We start from the raw sequence: 20,318 nt of genomic DNA, 5'->3' as shown, positions 1-20,318 counted from the left end.
GCGCTGATTTTGTTCATTTACAATCAATAGGACACAGCAGCATACACTTGATTAATTGTTCCAACAGTAACTAATACATAGTTTTTATGGTACTGCAGTAATAATTAGATTGTTCTAATTTGTTCTGTATTTCATTTAAATACACAAATGGTAGTTTGTTTTTTATACATTTTTAACTATTCCATGAAACTTCGGCTTACTGGGGCAGCCGCGTAATATATCCACTTCTATATACAGTGGATTCCAAATAATTGAGGCACTCTGGGACCAATACATTTTGGCCCAATGAAGCAGCTGCTACAACTAGCCAAAGTTTCATGGAGATTGTTAAGAAGGTTTAAAAAGGTATAAAAAAGACAAACCAACTAACAAATTATGTATTTAAATGAAATACAGAACAAATTAGAAACTATCAATAGTACAGTACTATAAAATTGGGTATTAGTTCCTAACAGTTATCGTCAGAGGAACTAATCCTGTGTATGTACTGAACAAAATCAGCGCAGACCCCTAGTGCAGACAATGGACTGCCTTCATAAAATGCTACCAATGATTGCATCCTCCATATCTTCATTTACATTGTAACATTCAAGGTGACTGTTGATACCTTCAAATTCTTCATAGTTTCTAGCTTGTTGAAGTAGTGAAATAATTTCATTGTCACTCCCAGTCATTTCTGGTATCTCCAGGCCTGAATGCTTGAAATCATAATGAGCAAAACAGGTCTGAATTGTCTTACTGCATATGTTTCATCAACTATCAGTTACAAAAATCACTGCTTTTTGAACACAAACACACACAATTGACATTATTTAAAAACTATTCGCTGTAAGGACGATGTAGCGGCCGAACAAGTGCAGGTGACTGACGGTTGTTAGAACCTCTTCGGCAACAGTCTCCTGTCCCAATTAAGCAGCATAGTATCCCAAATAAATGAAGGGAATCCCAGTGGTTTTCTTGATTAATTTTTGTTCTTTAAGAATTGTCTCATATAAGCAGCTGCCCCAATGGCAACAATTCACTGCAATCCAATGTATACATATCAGGGCTTGAGAGCAACACAACAAAATGTATTCTTGATGTTAATCATTTTAAATACATAATTGCTGATAACAATTGCATATGAAATCAGAAGCTTGTTTGCCATGACTTCTCTCTACCACTGCTTGATTTTACTTACCTGTTTTTCGATGAGGATCACTCGACCAAGAAGTTGGTCTTCTAGTCCTCTCATTGTGACGGTGAAGTCAATAATGGCTGTTTTTGCGCTGATTTCAGGTGTGTAGGCAGGATTGGCTAATTTGGTGGTGATATACAGGGTAAATCCTGACATTACGTCAACTTCTTTGTCACCAACTTTCACCTAACACGAAGGGAGCAACAGACATATTTCCTCTCATTCATTTGTTTACATTTGTAAGTAAATATAAACTATAAAATGATAAAACTATCTGAATGTGTTGTTTGTTGTTTGAATGCTTTCATATTAGTAGACTTGGTCTTGAGATATTTGCTTATCTGACATAATTTGGGTAGTTTTTGTAATACTCTAGTGCTAATTTAAGAAACAATATATTAATTTAGTTCAATTTAAACCAATAATATATTTTAACTGTTTTAATAAAAATAATTTTAAGATTAATGTCAAGCTATAGTCTAAAATTTTAAACTAGGTCATATTCTTGCTCAGTTTCAAAAGTATTGCTTCTGCAGCCACTATCAAACTTAAACTCCACCAATGCCTTTTAACTTCATAATATTGGTATAATGAAATTCCCCAACACTACTGATTGTACAGTACTAATCACTGCGCCAGTGGATTAAGTATTGCATTCTAGCACAATGACGCTTTTGCTGTCAAACATAAGTCATCTTCTGATAATTTTTTAAAAGCAATTAGTTTTGATTTTTGCACGCGATACAATTATAACAATACAAAAATCCTACTCCGATTAAATATTGCAATTTTTAAAGGCATTTTTTTAATATTGTCTTACTTTATAAGTTGATCCTGATTTAATAAAGTTCTTTTCCAACACATTGTCAAGAGCAGGATCCAGTTCCTCGCCTATATCCTCCATTAGTAGGGGGCGCCCCAAAGATAGACAATCCTCTAGATGTGTCCTGAAGTACTTATGATTCAATGATGTTATCTACAGAAACAAAATTTTCAAGAATTTGGTTACCTCAATGCAAAGCATTAAGCAAAATAAATAAGAAATTCAACGTAGTTCCAAACACTGCTGAAGAACATTCATAAATACAAGACAATGAATAAATACATCCCGCCAAGACAAACTCTTTCTCCCCTTTCTTTTTCTTTTCCTTTGGAAGTACGGAACATGCCTAGTGCTCTTCCATGGGTGCTGTTAGAGGCGGGTGCAGAGCAGACTCAATTGGCTTAATTCTTTTCCTATGTCTTATGGTCTCAAGGACATATAGGAGACTCTTAGATAGGAACATGGATTAAAGAAACATAGAGGGCTACGGGAGAGGGAAGGGTCAGTTTGGTCTTGGAATAGGTTAAAAGTTTGTCACAAAATCGTGGGCCAAAGGCCTGTACTGTGCTGTGTTTTATGTTCTAGCCTGACCCACTGGATGCATCTTCCTACTCTGTATTTTGCAATTTTGACATTCTTTTGTCTGCATTGCTATTCACTCATTGAGCGGATAACCTTCTTTTCAGCTCAGCATTATGGTTACCCTTGTTGTACCCTATCAGAGACAATCCGTCCCCTCCATTTCTGCAATTTAATGAGCTTCTTTACTCTCCTTCCCACTTTGGATGAAGTGCTTTGTCTTGAAACATTAACTCAGTTTCTCTTCCCAAAATGCTGAATGTTTCCAGAATTTTAAGTTTTCCCTTTTGAATTTCCAGTTATCTTCATTTCTTTTACCATTTTCACTCCCTCCAACCATGTTTTCTTATACAGTGTTTGTTAATTTCATGTTGATTTATGTTACAACTTCCAAAGATAACCAATTTAACTCTATATATATATATATATAGGCTTGTACAAGGAAGCTGATCTGATTTCAAGTAATACATTTGCAAACACTTCAAGCTGACAGATATACAAGTAATGCAAAAGAGTCTCTCAGGAGGTCTCCATTTTCTTGAAATGGCATGGAATTATATAGCACAGGAGAAAAATATCTGGGACACCATTCCATCTTCATATGTTGCAAATACTAGTTTATTAGATATTTATTACTGAAAATACTAAATTACTTGTAATTACAAGAAAACTTGAAAGACAGGTTCTCAATAAAATTAATACCATATAATTAAGCATTAATTAGAAACTAATAGCATTTTGGAAATAATATAATTATTATTTATGTGTGGCTGGAGGGATAATAACTAAACAAATGATTTATCGCCATATATTTTACAGACTTAAGTTGGATAGTTAAGCATCCAAAGTGATGCATGGTAAAGGCAAAAATCCATGGTGGATGTCAGAAACAAGTCGATGATGAATGTTAATGTCAATCAGATAAAAGTATCATGAAAGTAAGATCTTCGGATGGGCTAATATATAACTTTAGGAAACTGCGGGAGGGCAATACCAAGGAGGTATTTTCTGAAGACAAGAATATTTTGCCACAAGTAGAGCAAGGAGGACAGAGAATGCATCTCCTATCTCCAACATCAGCCTCACAGACCTTTGCAGACCCCATTCATATCACTTCTCCCCACCACAGACCTTAATTTACTTGAAGGTTTCATCACCAGAGAAGTAAATGCAGGTTATCTGGAGGAAGATGTCTTGCAGTCATTCACAGATTGTCAGTCTCAAGTAAATAAGCCCTAAGATCCTATGTCAAATGTAACTTGCCCCTACCCCAATGCCATGAGCCACTTTGCATACAGTCATTACAGAAATGAGTCCTTATTTTCATCGAATTCACACCACCATTAATCACTTATGAAAATTAATTTTACATTATTGCCATGTTTTAAACCTCCACATCTTCTCAATAACCCCTGATTCTTCTGCTCCCTTACATACTAGGGACAGCTAACCTACCAACCCACAAGTCTGTGGGATACGAGAGGAAACTGGAGATCTCAGAGGAAATTCATGCCATCATAGGGAGAAAATGCAAATTCCACACAGACAGCAACTCAAGATCAGGACTGAATACAACTGTCTTGCACTGTGTGGCAATGACTCCAATAGAGGCACCAATGTGCTAACCAAAAGAGGCAAAGACTTTTCATGGGTATTCTATTTACATTAAAAAATAACCTGCATATTTAGTTTTAGTTAATGATGTTTTCTTGTGGATTTGTATAAAGCAAGGTGTCCATGAATAAGATGGTCGACACATGAAGATAGTGTTGTCCAGAATGAAGAAAGTCAACTGTTGTTTCGAGTTTTCAAAATAATTCAATACTTGTAGAGCATCACAGTGTTACAATCAATCTTATCAGATCTTCTTTCTGTAATAAGATTATTAGAAATTATTTTTTGTAGAACAAATAGCTAGAAATATTTGGGGGCACTGGGGTAATTTTATTAGGCAGTTCCTGGCAGACCAACAATGATTTGAATGAGGGTCTGCTATGGAAAAGTTGGTAGCACACAAGCTCCAAAACGTTACGCATTCATGGTCTTTTCCTTGCATACTTTGCCTTAATAGAATTCACAAAGGAAAACATGTAATCCAAGACTAGAGCTGAGGGTTTAGAGGCCAGAGGGACCAGGGGGTGGGCATCTATCAGAGAAGATGAGGGATTGGCTCGTGTTGATGGGGAAAGCAGTGAGGATGAGGACTGGCTGAAGGGGATCAGTGGCAGTAGAATCATCATAGCCTAGAAAGGGTTAGAATCACTAGTTGAGGGATGATGTTGAATCATGAGAGGAGGTTCAGTGACTGCAAGGCTGATACTCAAGGGTAGAACTGAAACTTGGAGAATAGGGCTTAGTAGTCAGGGTTTCCAGTTGTAATCTCTAGACATGGACATGCATTCAGTGGCCAAGATATATCAATACACGCAAAATACTGAAGGAACTCAGCAGGTCAGCATCTACGGAAGGGAATAAACAGTCGACCTTCCAGGCTGAGACTCCTCACCAGGACTGGAAAGCAAGGGGGAAGAAGCCAGAATAAGAAGGTAGGGGGAAGGGAAGGAGTACCAGCTGGCAGGTAATAGGTTGAGCCAGGTGAGGGGGAAGGTAGGTGAGTGGGAGGGGGATGAAATGAGAAGCGGGGAGGTGATAGGTGGATAAGGTAAAGGGCTGAAGAAGAAATAATTTGATAAGAGAGAATCTGATAGAGAATATGATTGTTGGTCAGGTACTGTTATCAGCAGACCTGTTGAATCAATGGACAGAATTGATGAATTCCATTGCTAGTAAAAGATGACTGTAGGGTGCAGGGATTATAGGCTTGGGTGGTTTGTCACCACCAGTATGTTTGGATGAGGCTGGCTGGGCTTTAGAAGGAGAGTTATCTTAAGTAGCTATCTAAATAGAGAAATTATCTGAACAGAGCTCTGACCATTGACCTAGGGTGTACTCAGGTAGGCTCCATTCATTCAGGACATTCTGAAACAGTTTTTGCAGACTCTGCCAAAGCCTTATTTTGATACGAGTGATAGGTTATTGCATGTGCTAGGTTGTCAGATCCATGGGAATAATATTTGCATGAAATCCTTCAATTTTCAATGAATATGGATGTGCAGTGCACTAAATATGACACCTCATTCATATTCGAGCTCTGCGACTTCTATTTCTATACTTCCTTATCATACCTCCATCTCATTAAGACTGACATACAATTAATAGCTTTATGTGCATAAGGGTTTCTACAGCCGCTGGATATCCAGGCAACACACACAAAATGCTGGAGGAACTCAGCAGGTCAGACAGCACCTATGGAAATGAATAGACAGTGAACATCTCAGGCCGAGGTTCTTCATCAGGACAGGGAAGGAAGGGAAAAGACACTGAAATAAAAAGTTGGGGGGAGGGGAAGGAGGACAAACTAGAAGATGGCAGATGAAGTCAGGCGAGTGGTAAAGATAAACAGCTGGAGAAGAGGGAATTTGATAGGAGAGGAAAGTGGACCATGGAGAAAGGGAAGAAGAAAGGGCACCAGGGGGAGGTGATAGGCTGCTGAGGAGAAGATGCAAGAAACCACGGTAAGAAGTAGAAGAGGGAAGGGAGAGGAGAAAAGAAAAAAAATACCAGTAGGAGAAATTGATCTTCATGCCATCAGATTGGAGGCAACCTAGACAGAATACAAGGTGTTGTTCTTCCACCCTGAAAATGGCTTCATCGTGGCAGAACAGGAGGCCATGGTTCTCCTCTACGGCCTCCACCTCCGTATGTGCACGGTTCCTTGGTTATACAAAGGATATATGACAGCCATCTGGCAATACGAATTTCACAAGCAGCAGTGACACCAAGTATTTGGGTATACTGTAGTCTTGTTAAGTAATAACTGCTGGTCAGGATATATTGAAATGATCTGTTACCTTTAATAAAACAAAAAGGTTGACAGAAATATATTCTTCAAAATTTCAAATCTGTATCTGTTATTTAGATTTTAAATTTTAATTACTTAAATGCATCACATACAAATAAAATTCCACACTTGCCTGCAGTTCATTGTCTTTTTCTTTATTTTTAATCCAGATTTTGCCTTGTCCTTGTGGATCAATCAGAAGAGGGTACCTTGCTGCTTTGGTTACTATAATGCCGTTCTGTACTGACAGGTCGTCACTTGGAAGGCCCTGGAGATTCCATTCACCAATGGTAGCATTATCAACCAACATGCTAATTAGATTCATGTCCTGAATGTTAAAAGGAATGAAAAATAAATCAATGTTGGAATCATTTTACAAGTTTGGCAGCAATTCATAGATATAAATAACACACACAAAATGCTGGAGGAACTCAACAGGTCAGGCAGCATCTATAGAAAAGAGTAAACATGCCGAGATCCTTCATCAGGACCTGCAATGCAACTCTATGAATCTATGAGCCAATGAACCTCTATTAAGGAATCCCAATTTCTCACTTTTATTTCTTGAGGTTTACAGTACACCCAGATTCCTTTGTATGCTATCATTTAGTCTCTTCATGTTCTGTTTGTTAAAATGGTAACTGTTTTTCATACTGGAAAGCAGCAGACTAGGATGCTTCCCAAGGAACACTGTTGAGACCACTTTTTATGCATATTAATGACCTGAACGCTTCTCTATTAAGTTTTCATTGCCACTTTTTTATATATTTCTCTAACTCAGCTCTGCCTACTCACAACCTGTTACTATACTCTTATTGTTGACCACAACTTCAAAGTTTGTAACATCTGAAAATGTTCAAATTTTCTCTCACATTAAATTGGGTCCCATATCTCAGAAAGGATGTGTTGTCATTGGAAAGAGTCTAGGGGAGGTTCACAAGGATGATACATGGAATGAAGGGGTTAAATATGAAGAGTGTTTGGCAGCTTTGGGCCTGTACTCACTGGAATTTAGAAGAATGTGGGGGATCTCACTGAAACCTACCGAATGTTGAAAGGACTAGATAGAGTGGAAGTGGAGATGAAGTTTCCTATGATGGGGGTATCCAGAACTAGAGGGCACTGCCTCAAGATTCAGGGGCCACCCTTTAGAACAGAGGTAAGGAAGAATTCTTTTTGCCTGAGAGTAGTGAATCTGTTGGATGCTCTGCCACAGACTGTAGTGGAGGCCAAGTCCGTGAGTATATTTAAGGCAGAAGTTGGTCGTTCCCTGATTGGTCAGGGCATCAAAGGATATGGTGAGAATGCAGGTGTATGGGGTTGAGTGGGTCCGGGATCAGACATGATGGAATGGCGGAGAAGTGCCGATTGACTGAATGGGCTAAATCCGCTCCTATGTCTTCTGGTCTTATGGTCTAAATGGCTGGCTGGTGGCACAATGGCATCAGTGCCGGATTCCAGAGCGAAGGCTCCTGAGTTCAAATCCAAGTCAGGCCACCCCCCGAGCACTCTTTCCATCCATGCCGGGTTGCGTGTTGAGCTAGCCGCTCGGCCTCATAAAAAAAAAGGGTCGAGTCAGGAACGTTCATATCGTGACCCGGTTAATCCGAAAGGAGACCGATCCTGACACCACACGCCAGACAAGAATGGCTGACTGTCTGGTGTGACACACTAAAAAAAATGGTCTAAGTTCAAAATCATTAATAAAAGTGGTGGCACACTGATCCTTGGGAAACATAACAGATTAACCCCCTGCAGTCTGAAAAAAAACTACTAAGATTCTCTGCTTTCCACATGTTCTTAACCATGCTGTGACTGCTCCATTGACCTAAATGCTAGCAAGCTTTATTTTTAGGTTTTCAATTGCCATCAGAAAATCCATGTACATAACATCTACTGAATCCCTTCATCAACTGTCTAAGATATGTTGTTTATATTGTAGATGACACACATTGTTCATAGTAGAAACTATTCTACATATTTCACAAACACTGACATTGAGTTGTGTTCACTTTAAGAGACGGAGTCTGAGGTGATGACATCAGTGTAAGGTGATTGCTTTTGCTTTGTTTCTTAATGGCTGTGACTTTTGTTTAGCACATAAAATGACTTTCATGTGTTTTATTCACAAAATCCTACACTCGTGATCCTGGCGCTCTCAGACAATTCCAGAGTTACTCAACAACATATCAACCATTGCAGTTGCTTTGAAGCTGCCGGAGTTTTGGAAGCAGCATGCAGAAGCCCAATTGACTTTGCGAGAAATCACCGCAGACAATATCAAATTTTACTATGTTATAGCATCGCTAAGTAGTTCCACTGGAGTCAGACTGGTGAGTCTACTGGAAGACCCATTGCACGTGGTAAGTGTCACTCTGAAAACTCACCTTTGGACTGTCTGAGTGCCAAACAGTTGCTCTCCTTGCCTGGCCTGAGTGGCGTTAGGCCTTCAGAACTAATGGACCATATGTTGTCTCTCCTGGGCAATTCACCATCCTTGCTTTATTTTTAAAGAACTCTTTATGCAACAAATGCCTGATCAAGTTTGCACAGTCCTCACTAGTACACCTGAGAAGGACTATTGGAAGCTTGCTAAAATGGCCGATGGTCTACACTTGGCCAGGCATAACTGCATCGTTCCTCCTCCTTTCCCTGTCTCAATAAGCCCTGTCAGCAGATCCTCCAGCAGACTCCTGCCTGTGGCTTAGAACCAGACAAGGCCAGGGTTATGTTTTTACCATGCATGCTTTGGCATGAAGGCCAAGAAGTGTTGACCACCATGCAGCTTCAATAGTGACAGCACAGTCACAAGCTTGTGGTTGGCCGAAGTCAATTTTGGGGATGCAGTAGTTTCCCTCCTGTGCAACGTCTCACCCCATAGTGCCTGCAAATTCTACGCGTATTGTTTTTAGCTCCATTCATGGCCTCTCACATCTGGGCAATCAGGCCTCACAGAAACTGGTTGCTTTAAAGTATGTGTGGCACAGCCTTAGGAAGGAGGTGCAAGACTGGAGTGCAACCTGTTTTGTGCATCAGTGGGCAAAAATTAACAGTCACGTTCGAGCATCAACGGCATCTTTCGAGGTCCCTAAGTGATGGTTTGACCACGTCAACGAGGACCTGTTTAGGCCTTTCCCCCACCTCCCACGATTTTACACATCTCCTTACCACCAGGTGGCCAGAGGTTGTCCCTCTAGTGTCGACAATGGTTGCAGAAGTGGCTTGAGCATTCATGAACACCTGGGTCACTCAGTTTGGCACCCCTTTTGGATATTTCTTTTGACTCCAGACCCCAGTGTACGTCAGACCTCTGGGCTGCAATGGCCCAGAACCTCAGTGTTAAATTGCAACATGTCATGGTGTATCACCCGCAGTCCAATGGCCTGTCCGTGCAGTTTCATCCTTCCTTAAAGGCTGCTCTGAGGGCCTCCCTGATGGACGAGTGTTAGTATAATCATCTCCTGTGGGTCCTGCTGAGGCTCATAATGGCTCCAAAAGAGGAACTGCAGTCCTCAGCAGCTGAGTTGGTATATGGGCAGCCACTACGAGACCCGTGATTTTATTCCTGATGCCATGACCAGCTGGTTGGCATCTCAGCAACATTCAGCTTCCCTCAGTAAACTCAATTTTTTTATACCTATTCCTTTCTCCCATCATGGTGTATGGCACTCCTGGGTTCCAGTTGACCTACGTTCTGCCTCATTCATTTTGTCTGCCATGATCCACACCAACATCCCATTAACTCCATATGATGGCCCATTCTGTGATTTGGAACAGGGTGAAAAGATTTTTATAGTGGATAAGAATGGTAAACTTGTATGTACAGTATTTCTGTTGTTACGTACCCCGTAACTGGGTTGCCAAACCAGCAGAAATGGAACACTTGTTGGAGTCTGGATTACTAGGAACTAATAAAGTTTTATTAAAGAATTAAGTAATACAGTACTCTAATCGTAAGGATATAAATGTGACAGGTTAGCATTGATAATACACACATAGACACAGAACTAGGGTAATAGGAATCAACCAAGCTCTATCGCAGTCTAGGGGTAAAATAATCAGTCTTAAGTGACGCAGAGTTCAGTTCAGTTTAGTGCAGTTCCCAGTAATCGCTGTTGTGGTACCATTCGGGAGAGAGAGAGGGAGGGGGAGAGAGAGAGGGAGGGGGAGAGAGAGAGGGAGGGGGAGAGAGAGAGGGAGGGGGGGAGAGAGAGAGAGAGAGAGAGATAGATAGATAGGTAGATAGATGGATGCAATTTGGATCAGGCAGACCTTTGATGTCTTCGCAGTTGGTTTCGGGCCAACCCTTTTATGTCTTCTATCCCACTGTGGTCACCAACTGTGACCCCTCCGTTCTGGATACGATCATTCTTCCGCGCTGAACCCGACACCCAAGCAAGGGCGGACACACACCCCAGGTTCCCACCGATCGTACCTTTACACCCTGTGAGCCTCCGGTCAGTTCCCGCTAACCGGACCTCCAAACTCCCACCACTTGTGGGGGCACACTACTCTTTCCAGGATTTCGTTGTCTCATGGTGTCGTGGTGTGTTAGTGAACCTGCTCGTTTTATCCCCCTGCTGGGGTATCACCTGTCCATCAAACTTCAAACAGTTCAGGTTCAAAGTAACCGGTCTGTCAATATTCTGAATTGTGTTTCTTTTCCGTTAATCCCTCTCTTCTCTCTTATTAGCATTTTGAATGTTTCTCCATTGTCTCTCTTATCTCCCTCATTAGCATCAATCGTCCGATAGCTTTGTTTGGCATCACACTGTCGATCACCTTAAAATAGTCCACCAAGATCTGGTTCCACTACCATATCCCCTGGATCATGACCTGACCATTTGTGTGACATCGTTGATGAGCCAGAGGCACCTGCTGTTACTCCAACCAAGGCACAAGGACTCAAGCCAGGTGGCTCGTACAAACTTCAGTCAGACTGGCAATGCCAGTTTTGGTGAATTCTGGGGGCGGGAGTGGGGGGGAACCCGTGTAGGTAATGTAAAGGGTTATTGATGACACATATTGTGCATAATAGAAACTGTTCACTGACATTGAGTTGTTGTATTCACTTTAAGAGATGGTGTCTGACGTAATGACATCAGTGTACAGTTACTGCTTTTGGTTTATTCCTATTGGCAGTAAAGGGCTGCTAAGTTAAACAAGATTTGCCTTTAACAACCTAATGCTAACTTCTATGCAGTGACGTTAACTTCTCCTAGTGTTATTAATGTTTTCTGATCATTATTTCTAAAAGTGGCCTCAACACCAAGACTAAACTGACAGGTTCATGTCATTGTACCTCTTTCCTGAGTGTTGCATTAGCCACTTTCCAATCATTGGCACCTATTTACGTCCAGAGGGGGTTTGAAGATTCCATTACGTCTACTTCATTCAGTAACCAAAAATGGTTCCTTTCCAGGCTAAGTGAGTCTAACAACAGCTAGTCTTTCCCATCGTGAAAGAACTATCAGATCTAAGTGTGCGAGATATCATTGACGCTGCGTGGAAAGCCATGATCGTCCAATCGTGTAAAGTGCAAGGAACATGATGAAGTCATCGTCTTTCCCATATGTCCTCCTTACCACTTATCACACTAACAATTGCATTTACTATTTTACCTTCATTTTGGCAGCAACCCCTTTCTCCATAAAAGTTGATGCAATAACTCATTTTCTTTACCAGCCAAGCCATCTGCCTCACTGCACAGATCACTTTCTTGTTTTCTAACTGACTCCATCTTTCCTCCCATGTTTATTATTACCTGTTTTATGCTCTTGGATTCGTCTTTATGTTAACCATATTTATCCTCTCAATTGTCATTTATCCACCTAATTTATTTCCTCATCAGCTTATTGTATTCAGTTTGGTTCCAAGAATTATTCAACACTTCACCATATTCTCCATCTCATATGTCATTTAGGAATTTCCAGCTTTGGTTTCATAGAAATCTACAGCACATTACAGGCCCTTCAGCCCACAATGTTGTGCCAACCATGTAACCTGCTCTAGAAACTGCCAAGAATTACCCTACCATGTAGCCTTCTATTTTCCTAAGCTCCATATACCTATCTGAGAGTCTCTTAAAAGACCCTATTGTATCCACTTCCACCACTTCATTGACAGTGCATTCCATGCACCCACCACTGTGGAAAAAATTACCCCTGACATCCCCTCTGTCCTACTTCCAAGCACCTCAAAACTATGCCCCCTCGTGTTAGCCATTTCAGCCCTCCACTTCTTCTTTCTGGTAATGTTCACAGTCCATAACTTTCCAAAAGTAATTTATTATTCTGATACAATTACGAAGCTGCAGAGAGATATGGACCTAATTCTGGCAAATGAGGTTAGTATAGATAGGCATCATGGTTATAATAAAAGGCTTGGTTCAGTGCTATATAACTCTATGATTTTTTAAAACTTATTATTTCTGTTTTTGCACTACTTTTAATTTAATTATTTAATATACAGATAAAGTATACTTTATACTTTATTGTCGCCAAACAATTGATACTAAAACGTACAATTATCACAGTGATATTTGATTCTGCACTTCCCGCTTCCTGGATTACAAATATTAAATATTAAAAATAGTAAAAATTAATAAATATTAAAAATTTAAATTATAAATTATAAATAGAAAGTAGAAAAATAGGAAGTAAGGTAGTGCAAAAAAACCAAGAGGCAGGTCCAAATATTTGGAGGGTACGGCCCAGATCCGAGTCAGGATCCGTTCAGCAGTCTTATCACAGTTGGAAAGAAGTTGTTCCCAAATCTGGCCGTACGAGTCTTCAAGCTCCTGAGCCTTCTCCCGGAGGGAAGAGGGACGAGAAGTCTGTTGGCTGGGTGGGTCGTGACCTTGATTATCCTGTCAGCACTGCTCCGACAGCATGTGGTGTAAAGTGAGTCCAAGGACGGAAGATTAGTTTGTGTGATGTGCTGCGCTGTGTTCACGGTCTCCTGCAGCGTCTTTTGGTCTTGGACAGGACAACTTCCATACCAGGTTGTGATGCACCCAAGAAGAATGCTTTCTACGGTGCATCTATAAAAATTAGTGAGGGTTTTAGGGGACAGGCCAAATTTCTTTAGTTTTTTCAGGAAGTAAAGGCGCTGGTGGGCCTTCTTGGCAGTGGACTCTGCTTGGTTGGACCAAGTCAGGTCATTTGTGATATTGACCCCCAAGGAACTTAAAGCTTTTGACCTGTTCCACTTGCGCACCACCGATGTAAGTTGGGCCGTGCGGTCCACTACTCATATATACAGATATATACCTGTACTTACTGTAATTGATTTACTTTTTTTTCTATATATATTGCACTGTACTGCTACTGCTAAGTTAACAAATTTTACGACATGTGCTGGTGAGATTAAACATGATTCTGATTCTGATTCCATCATTCCACTGAAAATCTTCTTGATATTAATTAGTTCCATCTTGGCCTGGCCAGATCGCTTCTCCAAATAAAATGCCTTACTTTGATTGCTCATCATGCTTCTCTGTTATTAATCTCAGACCTATAATATGGTGATTACTGTTCCACCACTATTTTACCACTGATAAGTTATCCAATTGGTCCACCTCATTCTGCAAAATCAGATCCAATGATGTCACATTCTGTTTTAAATACTCCTCTTGTACCTGTATTTCCTTGATAAATTTTCCCCTACTCAGAATCGCAATTGGTTTTGCATCATCATCCAACTTGGAAATATGACATTTGGTCCCTTCAATCAGACTGCTGAAGCCAGGCCTCAAGCACTGATCTCTATAGTACTCTATTAGTCACAGCCTACCGAGCTGAGAAAAATATGTTTTTTCATGCTCTGCTTTCTGACTCTTAGCCAATTCTCAGCTCCAAGTACTTTAACTGTGTTCACGAATCACAATAAGGGATTTTATCAACAAGCTTTTGAAAAGTTAAGTAGGTTAGACAAAATCTGCTGAGGCTTTATAAGATCAGCCCACATTTAGAGTATTGTGAGAAGTTTGGGCTCCATATCAAAGGAAGAATATGCTTGCATTTGAGAGGGTCTAGATGATGTTTACAAAAATTATTTCAGGAATGAAAGGATTACCATATGAGAACATTTTATTACTCTGGGCCTGTACTCCCTGAGGTTTAGAACAATGATGAGGGGATCTCATTGAAACCTTATGAATATTGAAATAACTGGATAGAGTGGACATAAAGAAGATGTTTTCAATGGTGAGAAAACATAGGACCAGCAGGCATGGACACAGAACAGAAGGATGTCTCTTTAGAACAGAGATAAAGAATTTCTATAGCCTGAGGATAGTGAGTCTGTCGAATTCATTGTCACAGACAGCTGTGGGGGCCAAGTCATTGGTTATATTTAAAGTAGGTAGTGATTGATTCTTGATTAATAAGGGTATCAAAGGTTACGGGAAGAAGGTAGTAGAAAGGGGCTGATAGTGAAAACAAATCAAGCAGGATCGAATGACAGAGCAGACTCAATGGGCTGAATGGCCTAAATCTCCTCCTATATCTTACAGTCTTATAATCTCTCCCCCTTCATATATATTTCCTTTTCAAAAATCCTTGCCAACCTTCCTGTTGCTATTTTCCAAATGTTCTATAATTAGAGCTTTCGTTGTTGATGACAGCATTTTCCTACTATTAGTGTTAGGCTGATAGGTTTGTAATTCCCTCTTTTTTCTCCCATAAAGGTTACCTTCCAATCTGTCAGAGCAGTCCAGAACCTATCGTACTATCGAGTAGGGAGTTCCAAGATTTAGATACAACAACAATGAAAGTCTGGCAATATATTTCCAAGCCAGGGCAGTGCAAAGTTGTAAATGATCCTGGAGGTAATGATACTCTTATCTGAATGGTGCTCCTGTATTTCTTGATGAAAGAAGCCATGAGTTTGGGATGTAGTGTAAAGTAAGGCAGATGATTAAAATTGGTGTACATTGTAAATGGTACATACTACATCTGGATGTGTTTAATTGGGCACAGTAATTAAGATTGGCATGGCTTTGTCTTGTACATACCCAGCTTTGTGAGAGTTCTTTCATCCATCCAGCAAAATGGAGAGGATTCTGTCACACTCCAGATTTATGCTTTGTGGATGGTGGACAGGTGTCAAGAGTAATCCAGTTCAGGTTACGGTAACTGGTGGTAAATGGTGAATCCCCACCCACCTCCATACTCGGGGAATGCTGGTAATGGAAATTTACTGATGATAATGCCATTGAATGTCAAGTGTAGGTTGCTTAGCTTCTCTTAGGTTGAACATGTTCTTTGTTTGGCATTTATTTAACAGGAATGTTATTATTAATCACAATTTCATATAACATTTTCTACTTGCACATGCCAAACTTACACTCCATGCTGCACACTCACCTAAGTGAATTCTGAACACATATCCTCTATGGAAATTGTACACAGATAATATATGAAAATATTCTAATTTCTAGAAGTGTACTTACATCACTGAATGGAATTTTATTGCTACTCATCTCATCTTTCCATATCTGAAACAAAATGTTCCTGTATTCTTGATTAAAAGGGCCAGAGTAAGAGAGGAATCCAGTAGCTAACAGGACATCACCAACTAAACGTATAATCTGGTCCTGGAAAAGTTTACTGCTTTCTGTCCACCGAACCTGAAGAATTAAAGATCAGAGGAAAAAATATTAAATATGCTCAGTGTTGCTTCCTATCCCTAAAATTAGATACATATGGAGCTTCTAAGCTCTTTTCTAATGTTGTAACTAATAAATTTGTTTATGTCTACTATCAGCTTTAACACTTGTCTCTTTACCTCAGTGAATGTTAATGCTATGTGATTTTCTGCACATAGGATAGGGCTATAAGAGTTAAGTACCAGTGAATTCTTTATGGTAGATAATTTGTATTTTCATTTTCTTCCCAGTCTATGCCACTGTGCCTATTTAAAATAATACTATGCAAAAAAACCTCACTGATATGCCTAATGGTTGAGAATGATCTTCAAGGATTTGAATAAACTATTGGTGTAAAGTCCAAATATCAACGAAAATTTTCAAACCTTCTGATTCTATGGAAGCTATTGATACCCCATTTTCAATGGTTTAAATTTTAATAGTTTTAATAGTTTTATTTAAAACTATATCGTCCTTCAAACTAAGATTGAACTTTTTTAAAATTTCAGCAGCAACCTTTACAGTTAAGGAATCAAATTTAATTGAACAGTGCATGAATAATTGGAATTAAATTCCAATATGTACTACTTTCTCTTACACAGCCTTCTGAGTTTGGAGTCTCCATTTTGCCACACATGTCAATGAATTAAAAAATGACCCAAAATAAATAACTCCCTTTGGAAAATATAATTTTGCTGATATTGTTTTTTTTTGACAAAATAAGATGTGTTATGACAACGTTGTCTGAATTAATATCCTAATTATGTTCCAGCTCAAGTTATAGATCAGTAATTTTGTAAACCCCTGGGAGTACAAAGATTATGAAATCCTCTTTAAAATTTAAATACCAGTTTGAAGAATTTAATATTATCAGTATTCGCACGATTATATTGCTCTAATTGCTTAATTTTATCTGTGCAGACAATGACTATTTTGAATTTGTTCAGTATACACGAAATATTGTCATTGTGTTTATGACAAATAAAAAGTCACCTTTTCACCACCCAGACCTTCAATAAGGGCAGTGGCATTATTCATTCGCTTCCTACAAGCCTCAGCATCATCAAGTAATGCTTGTTTTTCTGACATTGCAGCATCGTACATGGCCTGTACTTGATCTAGTTCCCGTTGCTTCTCATCCAGTTGTGCTTGGGCATTATTCAGTTCCTCTTGGGCAACAACTAGTTTGGCTTCTTGCAGAGTCAGATTTGCCTTTTTTGCAAATAGACACATTGAAGCAATTAAAAATATGGATGGTGAAATGGATCTAATCTGCTTCCAATAGCATATTCTTTTTAATAGCAAATTAAACAATTAGTCCTTAAAGCAACTACAGTTATAACTTTAAAAGAATTTAAAGCTGAGATTTGGTGAAAACCTCATGAACAGTGAAATTTAATTTTTAATATTGTGCATAAACATTCAGCCCAGAAATTAACCCACATGAAATTAAAACAGCAGGGAAAGAACAAAAGTACAGCAAATTTATGTTGTTGCACACACTCATGAGCATTTAAAGTTCAATTAAAGCATTTAATATGTGAACTGTATAAATTTCAGAAATCTCATTACTTGGAAAATTCCATGAACAATTGTGAATTCCATTTATACTAATTTTTATATGAAAGAACTGAAAGCATTCACTACAACTTTTCATAATTCACAATAACCTAAATAAAAACCATGGGAGTATACTGAATGATATCTATGGTATCACCACATTTAATTATCAAAAACATCCATGATAAGTTAGGTGATATATTATAGACCCCATGGATCACAAGATGTGCAATCTATTTAATGCATTGAAATTATACCTTCAATGGAAGTACTTCTTTATTAATATCATAGAAGCTTGCCATGGCCTTCGTCCATGAACAGAGGCCCGCAACGTTCCCACATACTTTTTTAGCAGTCTCAAGATTGTAGTCATCCATATCTAGGTATGGTTGCAGCAAATCCACAACCTCTCCAGTGATGCTATCCTGTGCATTAAGAAAAATGTGGTTTTTTTAAGCAAAGAGAATTAATTGATTAAGCAAAGTTTTTCAAAACTTGAAAATGTATCCAAACAGTTGTCATTAGCAATAATATTACCGAACTAGTGTTCTGATTCTCCTCCAAGAGAACTCCAGGGTATATATAGGCATTATATTTCTCCAACTAAAATTATGGACTAGACAACCAAGAAATATCATACACCTAACCTTGTCCACTCAACCACTAATCATCCCAAAGTCTTCAGATCCGGAAACAACTAATTTAACCGCTACCATTAACTCAATGCCAAACATTACCCTCAATCCTGGTGCCCTACAAGGTTGCATTCTCGTCCCTATTATCACTATTCTCCCTATTCACTCAGAACTGTGTGGCTAAATTCTGCTCCAACTCCATTTATAAGTATGCACCATCAAATGAGGATGCTATCAAACAAAAACAAGATGGAGTACAGAGAAGAGATAGAGGGTGTAGCAGCATGGTGTCAGTACAACAACCCTTCCCTCAATACCAGCAAAGTGAAGGAGCTTGTCATTGACTTCAGGAAAGGATATACACACACCATTGTTTGTATCTAGGGCTTGAGGTTGAGAAGGTTGAGAGATTCAGATTCCTAGGTATTATATACATAACCAACAATTCCTTTGTCCATATGAATGCTATGGCCAAAGAAAAACATACCAGAGCCTCCACATCCTCAGGTGCTTCACAGTCTGGTATGATAACTGTCTGGTATGGTATCTGTCTGGTACGGTAAATGTCTGGTATGGTGACTGGTACGGTGACTGTCTGGTACGGTAACAGTCTGGTACGGTAACTGTCTGGTATGGTGATAGTCTGGTAGGGTAGCTATCTGGTATGGCGACAGTCTGGTACGGTAACTCAAACACGAAGAAATCTGCAGATGCTGGAATTTCAAGCAACACATATAAAAGTAACAGCCTGGTGTGGTAACAGTCTGGTGTGGTGACTGTCTGGTACGGTAACTGTCTGGTATGGTAGCAGTCTGGTATGGTAACGGTAACTGTCTGGTACGGTAACTGTCTGGTAGGGTAACTGTCTGGTAGGGTAACTGTCTGGTAGGGTAACTGTCTGGTACGGTAACTCAAACACGAGGAAATCTGCAGATGCTGGAATTTCAAGCAACACACATAAAAGTAACAGCCTGGTGTGGTGACTGTCTGGTACTGTAACCGTCTGGTACGGTGACTGTCCGGCACAATGACTGTCTGGTGCGGTGACTGTCTGGTGCGGTGACTGTCTGGTGCGGTAACTGTCTGGTATGGTAACTGCTTTGATCAAATCCACAAGAAATTGAAGAGAATTGTGAACAAAACCTGGTCCATCATGCAAACCACTCTCCCCTCTGTACTTGCCACTGTTTGATAAAGCAGCCAACATAATCAAGAACCCCTCCCACCCTACTCATTGTCCCTTCCCTCCTCTTCCATCAGGTAGAAAACATGAAAGCTTAGAACATACTACCAGACACAAGGACAGCTCCTATCCACAGTTTTCACACTACTGAATGAAAATCTCATGTAGTGAAAGAAAAACTCCTAAGCAACCTTGTTGTAGTCTGTGAACTTTATTTGTCTACCTGCACTGCACTTCTCCAGTAACTGCAGCATAATATTCTGCATACACTTATCTTTTCACTACCTTAATGTGCTTATGCATGATGTGATCTAACTGGATGCCATAGAAAACGAAAGCTTTTGACTATATATCAGTGCACGTGACAATAATAAATCAATACCAACGACAAGATTGTCGCCCAAGTGACCCCGCGTCTCCTTCCTGAAAACAAATTCCAGGTAATCAGTTCAAGTATCAGTACAATAATTATTAAAATATCTAGTCCCACAAATGTGGCCCTATCCTCTGGTCCAACCAAAACCAGTTATAGAAACATAGAAACATAGAAAACCTACAGCACAATACAAGCCCTTTGGCCCACAAAGCTGTGCCGAACATGTCCTTACCTTAGAAATTACCCATAGTCCTCTATTTTTCTGAGCTCCATGTACCTGTCCAGGAGTCTCTTAAAAGACCCTATCATATCCACCTCCACCACTGTCGCCGGCAGCCCATTCCACGCACGCACCACTCTCTGTGTAAAAAACTTACCCTTGACATCTCCTCTGTACCTACATCCAAGCACCTTAAAACTGCGCCCTCTCATGCT

At 39.7% G+C, this 20,318-nt stretch overlaps 1 protein-coding gene across 1 annotated transcript in view; it reads right to left on the bottom strand.

The window, feature by feature from the left end:
- The window catches only part of dnah5l (dynein, axonemal, heavy chain 5 like), a 296,635-nt gene that overhangs the window by 112,286 nt on the left and 164,031 nt on the right, over window positions 1-20,318 (bottom strand). The window contains exons 59-64 of the mRNA XM_063042366.1: window positions 17,947-18,114; window positions 17,123-17,341; window positions 15,935-16,111; window positions 6,614-6,808; window positions 1,998-2,153; window positions 1,181-1,363 (exon numbers count right to left, since the gene is read on the bottom strand). Coding sequence (XP_062898436.1) covers window positions 1,181-1,363; window positions 1,998-2,153; window positions 6,614-6,808; window positions 15,935-16,111; window positions 17,123-17,341; window positions 17,947-18,114 — 1,098 coding nt within the window. The remainder of the gene's footprint in view (window positions 1-1,180; window positions 1,364-1,997; window positions 2,154-6,613; window positions 6,809-15,934; window positions 16,112-17,122; window positions 17,342-17,946; window positions 18,115-20,318) is intronic.

The sequence above is a fragment of the Mobula hypostoma genome, chromosome 3 (genome assembly GCF_963921235.1).
Source record: "Mobula hypostoma chromosome 3, sMobHyp1.1, whole genome shotgun sequence".
NCBI lineage: Eukaryota > Metazoa > Chordata > Chondrichthyes > Myliobatiformes > Myliobatidae > Mobula > Mobula hypostoma.
The sequence above is the reverse complement of the archived record's forward strand: the minus strand, read 5'-3'. Positions and strand labels throughout refer to the sequence as shown.